Here is a 9054-nt window from a genome sequence, read left to right on the forward strand (position 1 = left end):
ATGAATCTGCCACTCCATCTCTTGCTTGTTATGGACAACGCTCCTGCCCATCCTCCAGACCTACAAGATGACCTTGAATTTAAATCCATCAAGATCCAGTTTCTGCCGCCCAACACCACTCCATTACTCCAGCCTATGGGCCAGCAAGTTATTTCTAACTTTAAGAAGCTGTACACTAAAGCACTGTTCAAGCGTTGTTTTGAGGTGACTGAAGGGACCAATCTCACACTTAGAGAATTTTGGAAATATCACTTCCACATCTTTGCCTGCCTCAAGATGATCGAAAAGGCGTGAGAAGGGGGTTACCAAGAGAACCCTCACTTCTGCTTGGAAGAAGCTTTGGCCGGAAAGCGTTGTCGAATGTGACTTTGAGATGTTCGAGATAATACCTGTGGAGCCTGTAGTCAACGAGATTGTGTCTTTGGCCAAGATCATGGGGCTGGAGGTGGGTAACAGTGATATTGATGAGCTTATGGAAGAGCACAGCCAAGAGCTCACCACTGAAGAGCTTATGGAGTTGCATTGTGTTTCACAACACGTAGTTGTGGAGGAGAGTTTGTCAGAGGAGGAGGAGGAGGTAACAGCAAAGCAACAATCTTCTGGCGCAATAAGAGAAATGCTGAAAGCATGGGAAACTGTTGCATCATACATTGAGAAGCATCATCCTAATAAGGCAGTGGCTATGCATGCTACAAATTTATTTAGTGATAATGATGTGTCACATTTTCACCAAATTTTGAAGCGTCGACAAAAACAAATGTCTCTAGGCAGCTTTCTAATAAAAAAAGAATTAGATATGTATCATAAATAATAAACTAATTATTTCTATTTTTTTTTCTGCAAATCGAATTCGCATTCCAGGTTGGTTCATTCCGCATAGAAGAAAAGATGAAGATGATTCATGCTCATTAACAATGTATATATAATTTTCTTTGAATAAACATTATACATAAAATTTTTGAATATTTTATTTTGGCATGGAATGCATTATCGTATTTTACATTAATTTATGTGGGAAAAATTGTTTTCATTATGAGTAAGATTCTGGAACGAATTATGCTCGTTAAGCGAGGTTCCACTGTATGCATAAACCACCAGCACATGGCAGTTTTGTGATGAACATGGGGAAATGCAAAAACCTGATGCTGTATGTTGGACATAGGACATTTGCTACATTGATAAAGAGGACTGAAGGGCAGATGGCCATTCATTCAGTCACTGAACATGGAAGTGGACAAAACACCTATTTTTTCATCTCTTAGAATAACTAGATTTAATAGCTACAATAAGTCTGTCGTTTTTTGGTAGAGTAGTTTGCTAGGTACTAATGTTATGAAGGAATTTCCTGCCTCCATCTTCATGACATAGCTTCTGCCCTGAAGTTGGTGACAGTAGATTCCTCCAAGATGTTGGTAGTTGTGCAGCAGATTACGTGATGTCACTTTTCAAAAGACCATAATCCTAATATAAATTAATTGCCAGTGAGTTTGACTAGTGTGTGCTGTATTAAATATGTAGATTTCCATCGTCTGTACAACCAGTCACTTATTTCTGTTACTAATACACGGCCCTCTTATTAATATATTACAATTTGTATAAATTACACCTCAAAGTCATTCTTAAAAAATAATAGTGATGTCCATGTCACTTACTGTTGTATGTTGAATTTTAATACTTCGCTTAGAATGACTTGGGCAGAAAATAGTTGAAACAGCACTGCCAACAAATCAGCATCAATTTTTGAAAGGGTAGAAAAGCTGAAACAAATAATATAAATGTATGTTGTAAATTTATTCTGTCCTTGGACAAGTTGATGACATGTTTCAGCCTCTTCCCATGACTACTGTCTGAATCAAAGTTCAGTTATTCAGTATAGAGGAGGTGGGTTTCCCCATGCACCACAACTAATAGTCTGTTGTATGTCCCCCTTTAATTTCTACTGTTGCCATACCCTACAATACTGGTGCCTGCTATCTCCTCTTTCTGCCAGCAAGGTTGGCCTTCTACTGGCAGTGGTGTCCGATAATTCTCGCCTTTCTGCCAGCGAGGTCGGCCCTCTACTGGCATTAGTAACTGATAACTTCCCCATCTACCGGAGGCATTGGAAACTACTTGGGCGGGAAACATTTTGCCTAATTTTGCTCAGAGGTCTCCTAGAGACATGAGGATCTTTTACGTGCCGTAAATCTGCGACACGGGACCCACGGCTTAAAGTCCCTCCCGGAGGACTTGTTTCCTGAACTTTTCTTTCCTTAAAAATTCCACAACCTCTGCCGGGTTTGAACCCACATACCTTGAGTCATGAGGTGGGAACATTACCCCTAGACTACGGAGGCCGCTCTGAATGAAAGTTAATAGATACATGAAACCATGTTGTTTAGTGGTACTTTGAACTTAAGACTTGTAATGTTTGCATGTTTTCTTTGACAGGTTTTATTTGGTGCTGTTCTGGGACTGGCTATGGTTATGATGTGTCTCAAAGGATTTAGTGGTCCATGGTACAGATACATGTTTCGATTTGTGCTGCTGTTCTCATATATTATACCTATCAGGTATTTATCAGTCATTCAGTGTATAAATTCTAACCCTTTTTATGCTAGTAGTGCTTTTGACTTGTTTACTTTACTATCCAATGATACTTGTATGTGATTAACATTAAAAGTTAAGATAGGCTTTAAAGTATTTGTAGATTAGAGTTATACCCATACTTGAACATTGTTTGTATTGCTAAGCAGTTACTTTGATGTAACAAATATGTTTTTGTTTTATTTGGGTGAAAATAAGTCACTCATCATGTGATCACCTTCCCCCCTTTTGAAGAAAAGCTCTGTAGCATTATGTCAGTAGATTATTGAACTAAAATTCTTTTCACAGCTTACGGGTGAACCTGGATATGGGGAAAGGATTTTACTCATGGTCTATTCAGCGTGATAAAGAAATAACTGGAACTGTTGTGCGTTCTACAACAATTCCTGAAGAATTGGGCCGCATTTCATATCTTTTAAGTGATAAAACAGGCACTTTGACACAAAATGAAATGGTTTTTAAGAAACTACATCTTGGGACTGTCTCATATGGAACAGAAACATTTGATGAGGTAAGAAAGAAAACATTTTCCTAAGAGAATGTATTTCTACAAAAAATAAGGAAGGAAAATCGTATCTGAAAATTAAGTTTTGTAATACATATTAATACATTTATCCTTATGTTCATTCACAGTCCAGGTTTTGTGCAGTAAATATAATAACAGCCTTAATATCACTGAATGAAAAGAGCTATTTTATGTAAGAAGTGATAAGAAAATATAAATATCTGCTTTGAGTGTCACTAAACAGAATACTCGTATATTTATATAATATCCAGGTCACAAAACTCAAATATGGTCAGCGCTGAAGATTTTAATTTGACAACCTGTAGTATTATTCACAATGTTTGGTGAGATGGCAACTTACTTTTTGCTTTATTGAGCTATATAATTTATTGCGCTGCCATAGAGGCAACAGCAGAATTGTTAGCTGTGAGCACCACAGACATCGGCCTAACTTTGTAATTGAATGCTCTAAAAAGGCAGCACACAGTTATTATATTTCAGAAGAACTGAGGAAGTGACCCCCCTTCTGCTTTGTGACATGCCTTAGATTTCATAAACAAGTTCTGTCCCACGTTTTGAAGTTCATCTTTGGCAGTTGGCACTTGAGGACATTGCACAAGTAATTTCATTCTGGAAAACTATTCTTGCACACTTTTCCCATAAAATATCCCCAGAAGTAAAAATCACTGTAACACTTGTAGAATTTTTGATCGGTCATTCTTTCCCCCCCACCCAGATGAGGGCGGGTTTCCGTATAGTCTTCAGCAGTATGTGTTGTAGCATTTTCTTCTTGTACATCCTCTTCTATGGCGCAACAGCCCGATGTCGGACCTTGGCCCCCCTTATCAAGCCCCTCCATTCCTCTCTGTCCTGCGCTGCTCTCTTCCAGTTCCTTACACCCATTCGCTTCTTCGCATCTTCTTCCACTGCATCAATCCATCTAGTTCTTGGTTTCCCAGCGCGTCTCCTACCACCTATTGTACTTTATAATATTTTATTTGGGATACGCTCCTTGTCCATTCTCTGTACATGCCCAGCCCATTGCAGTCTTTTAAGCTTTATCGTCACTGAGATCTCTGGCTCCTTATATAATTTGTATAACTCTATTATATATTATTCTCCATATCCCATTCTCTTTTATTGGTCTAAATTCATGTTACAATTTTCCTCTCAAATGAACTGATGACTGATTCCTATTTCTTGTTTAGCTTCCAACCCTCCCATCCATAATAAAGCACCGGTCTTATCATTGTTTTATATATTTTTGTTTTAATCGCTCGGTGTATATCATTTGATCTAAAAACTGATAGTAACAAGAAATATGCATTATTCGCTAGTGTTATTCTTCTTCTTATTTCATGATTTTCCTCTCCATCTTTGTGGAATTTCGATCCTAAATATATGAAGTCTTCAACTATTTCTATCCCGTCCCCTTCCATGTTAATTTCTCCAGTTTGCCTTGGATTCCTTCTAGAGTGGATCAGCATTTTAGTTTTATTTACATTCACCTCTAAGCCAGTTGTTTTTGCTATGGTTTTTATTTCTTTATGTGTCTCCTTCATTGCTCTTAGGGATCTCGATACTATAATAATATCATCCGCGTATGCCATTATTTGCGTTTGTTTATACGCTATTGAGTTCCTTGTGTCTACGTTACATTTCCTCACCATATATTCCAGTACCAAATTAAATAGTGATGGTGCCAAACTATCTCCCTGTTTTAACCTTGATTTGTCTTAAAACATTCCGTTAACTGGTTCTGGATTTTAACTTGATTGATTGTTTCTGTCATGGTTAAGTTAATTATTCTATACAACTCTTTTATTAACAGTCAAAACAACAAATATTTGATGTGTTTTGACGGTTAATAAAAGAGTTGTATATTGTAACACAACAGGATGCATGAAATGAAAATTAATTATTCTACTTAATTTTGTTGGAATACCAAAAGTGGACATAATCATCCTTAATTTCTTCCTTATTATTGTATCATATGCTTGTTTAAAATCTGTGAAGCATAGATAAGTATCTGTATTAAATTCCCAGCATTTCTCTGTTATTTGTCTCAGGGTGAATAAATTGTCTATTGGTGACCTATTGGGTCGAAATCCTGATTGATATTCTATTATTTTTTTTTTCTATATATGGATCCAGTCTCTTTTTTAGTATCCTTGTTAAAATTTTATATGCTGTCAGTAGTAATCATCTACCTCTATAGTTACTATATGTTAATTTATCCCCTTTTTTAAATATGGGACATATAATGCTCTTTCCCCAATCTTTTCTCCTTCCCACACTTTATTTATAATTCTGTGGAATACTATTATTCCTTCTTGACCTCCTGCCATCAATAATTCTGCTGGTATGTTGTCTCCTCCTGGTGCTTTATTTAGTTCTTGTTCCTTTAATGCTTCTTCCACTTCTTCCTTTGTTGGGGGCTCTATTTTCTCTTCCTCTTCCCCTTCCCCATCGTCTGTATTTTCTTTCCATGTATTCATAATCTCTGTTTTATTATTTATTAGAAGCCCTTTCTTGTCTCGGATAATTCTGTTTTTGGTTTGAAACCTTCTTTCATATATTTGATTCGACCAAAGGCATTTTTTGTTTTGTTATTTTTGAAGTCTTCTTCCATTTGCAGTAATTGCTCATTTAGAAAGGCCCATTTCTTTTTCCTGCAAATCTTGTCTGCTTTCCTTGTTGCTTTATACGCCTAATTTCTTGCTCTTGTTGGTCTTTCCATATATTTCTTATTCTTGAAGTTTATACTCTCCCTACATTCCTCGTCGAACCATTCTCTATTATCCTGTTTCTCTTGATATCCCCGAGTCCTCTTGGCTTTTGTATTTATTGCAGTTTTAAAATCTATCCATATCACTTCTACCATTACTTCTTTGTTTGCTCTATTGTCATTGATTTGTTTAATTTTATTTTGAAATGCTTCTCTCTTATCACTCTCTGTAATCTTGTCAATATTAAATTTCTTACATTTCTCATACTGCTTAGATCTTTGACAACTCATTTTACATCTATATTTAACCTGTACTAAGTAATGATCAATATCACAGTTGGCTCCTCTTAATGTTCTTACGTCCAGGATATTCGTTGCAAATTGTTTCTTTATGAGGACATGATCTATTTGAGTGAATGTTACCCCATCCAGTGCTGCCCATGTTCTTTTGTGTAAATTTTTGTGTGGGAAGTATGTAGAGCTGATGATCAAGTTCTTACTTTCTGCAAAATCTATTAATTTTATTCCATTATGGTTGGTTGTATCATGTAAATTTTCTGTCCCAATTACTCCTCTGTATTCCTTCTCTTTACCTATTTTGGCATTAAGATCCCCTAAAATAACCTTTATGTCATTACTTGGTATTGAATCATATGTCTCTTCCATTTGTTGATAGAAATAGTCTTTGACCTCCTCTTCTTTTTCTTCTGTAGGTGTGTGCACGTTCATCATCATATTGAAAAATTTTGTTCTGATTCTCAAAGTGCAAATTCTTTCACTTATTGGTTTAAAGTCTATTATTGCGCTTTTAAATTCTCGTTATATTACGAAGGCTACACCAAGTTCCTTATTGCCTTCTGCTTAACATTGTAACATACAGTATGTTTCTTTAAGTCCATGATTCCTTTATGCAGCCATCTAATTTTCTGTATGGCTGTGATTTTCATATTGTACTTATCTATCTGTTCTAGTACCGATTTCATGGCACCCGGTTTATTGAGGGTTTTCACATTCCATGTACCTAGTAAGTAGTCCATATTCTTTGTCAATTGTCGTCTTCCATTCTGTTGAGGTTTCCGAGGCTTCATTCCAGGCTTCAAGACATTTGTATTTTTTTATGGTGAAAGGTTGTGAGCCTCTCGCCCAAATCCCCCCCGAGGACGAGGGTATCTCTTTTAGTCTGGGTCATCCCCTTCGGCCTGTCCAGCATGGGTGGCCCTACCAGTAGCTATGCTGCCGTCGACATAGCTCTCAGGGTCATTTGACCACGCAAGCCCCTCCACTACGTCAAAGTAGACACCATCGCGGGTCTTCTTGTAGATACCTGTATGATTTTTCTTCATGTGTCTGTTTATTGAAGGATGAATGCATTGTTCATGTTCATTCACTGTTCTTGAGCTCACAGTATTCTGAGAAAAGAAAATGTTGGGCTTGCAATTCACTGCACACTGCACAGTCTATGGCGGTGAATGCCAACCCACGTGAAACGTTTAACATTTTGGCAAGTACCTAAAATGATTTGTAAGCACTGATCATTAAATGTCCCTAAATATATTGGAACTTTTTCTTCAGTTGACAGACAAAATAATCTCAGCAAGTAGAGTCTTCAGTTTATACCGCAGTCAGAATATATTTGCTGACTGCTTGCATGGCGTGTTATTACGTACATAATTTACACTGCTATCACAGCCAAGATATCTACAGTAGTCACAGACTCACTGAGTCTCCTCACTTAAATTCCTTATGTGTGAGGTGCTTTAATGTTTCTTGTAAAAGATATTTTCATTGTTATCTAAGAAGATTGAAGTAATGTATATTAGACCGAACATAATGGTCAAGTGGTTAATGATGTCGATGGAGCTGGTCGCTATCTCTGGATATTAGTACCAACACCAGATAAGGTACACAAGCTGAGCACAGCACAAACAATCTGCGAGAGCTAAGACAAAACATTAAAATATTAGAATCTCCACATGTGTGAGGCCTTGCACCAGAGAATTATCAGAATAGAAATTGTCTCTGGAGACAAATTCTCCTTACGATATCAACACAAAGATGTGGATTTTCCCACTCAGTCTATACTAAATAGAGTTGTAGTATCTGACTTCTGCTGTGATAATTGTTGTTCAGATGGGAGAGATATCCACACTGGGTTTACTGATTGGATGGTCTATCAGAGATGTGGGCGGATTACTGGAATTTGGTTCAGTCTGCAAGACCTTTCCTTCATTCCAACATATTTTGTGGCCTTCCCCGTATGCATGTTGGGCTAATTTTTTTTCTCAAGCAGACCCTGTGTCAGATTATATTTGTGCTCCTTAATGCGTACTTCTAAAGGTCTGCTTGTTTCGCTGATGCAACATCTGCCACAGTCACATGGAATGCTGGGCATCTCCAACTGGTCCAGTTTTCGTCAGTATCCCACAGAGTGTATGTTCAGTTTTGAAAATGATCCTGAGATTGAATTTATTCAGAGTACATCTGAATTCCTTGGAAATACCCCTAATGCATGAGATAATGACAGTGCTGTGGTATGTTGTATGTGAAGAAGGATGATTACTTGTTGATGGCTTCATTATGGAGTAGATGAATTCTTTTGGGTATTCATTAAGCATCAGATCATGTCTTATGTTCTTAATTCCGTTATTGAAATCCTTATGATCCTGACATGATCTTGCCTCAGCTGACAAAACTATGAATGACCCCCCCCCCCCTTTATGTGATGTGGGTCGGTTGGACTTGAAGTGCAGATGATGACCAGTATGAGTAGGTTTCCGGTACACTTAATGTGGCCAATTTTGTACCCCTCCTTATGACCAAAATGTCCAAAAATGGAAGAGTATCATTAGCTTCAACTTCCATTGTTAATTTGATGGTAGGTCTAATGCTGTTGGGATGATGATGAAATTGCTGTAATGTTGCTACTCCATGTGGCCAAACCACGAAAGTGTCATTGATGTATCCGAGCCATTTTGCAAGTTTGTGGTCTGCTATACTCAGCCTCGTGAGGACAATTGAGGAGCTACATGAATGGAGAAGTAGCAGCTCCGGTCTAGAAAACCAAAATTAACACTTGCACAGACCACATGACACCCTCTATCCGCTAAAGGTGGCACTAACTTCGCCGACAAGCGGCAGTCACTTGGTTGGTATAGTTCGCTTACGGACTAAAGCCACGGTTTTTTTTTTCTGCTGTATCCAACACTTTCCTCAAAGTGTTCCTCAAATAGCTCTG

General features: G+C 37.6%; 1 protein-coding gene across 1 annotated transcript in view; it reads left to right on the forward strand.

Annotated features, from left to right (window-relative positions):
- Positions 1-9054, forward strand: part of LOC111875689 (probable phospholipid-transporting ATPase IIB) — a gene marked incomplete at its 5' end in the record, with an annotated part of 46106 nt that overhangs the window by 2040 nt on the left and 35012 nt on the right. The window contains 2 exon segments of the mRNA XM_033750175.1: positions 2431-2552; positions 2875-3097. Coding sequence (XP_033606066.1) covers positions 2431-2552; positions 2875-3097 — 345 coding nt within the window.

The sequence above is a fragment of the Cryptotermes secundus genome, unplaced genomic scaffold (genome assembly GCF_002891405.2).
Source record: "Cryptotermes secundus unplaced genomic scaffold, Csec_1.0 scaffold449, whole genome shotgun sequence".
In the NCBI taxonomy this organism is placed as follows: domain Eukaryota; kingdom Metazoa; phylum Arthropoda; class Insecta; order Blattodea; family Kalotermitidae; genus Cryptotermes; species Cryptotermes secundus.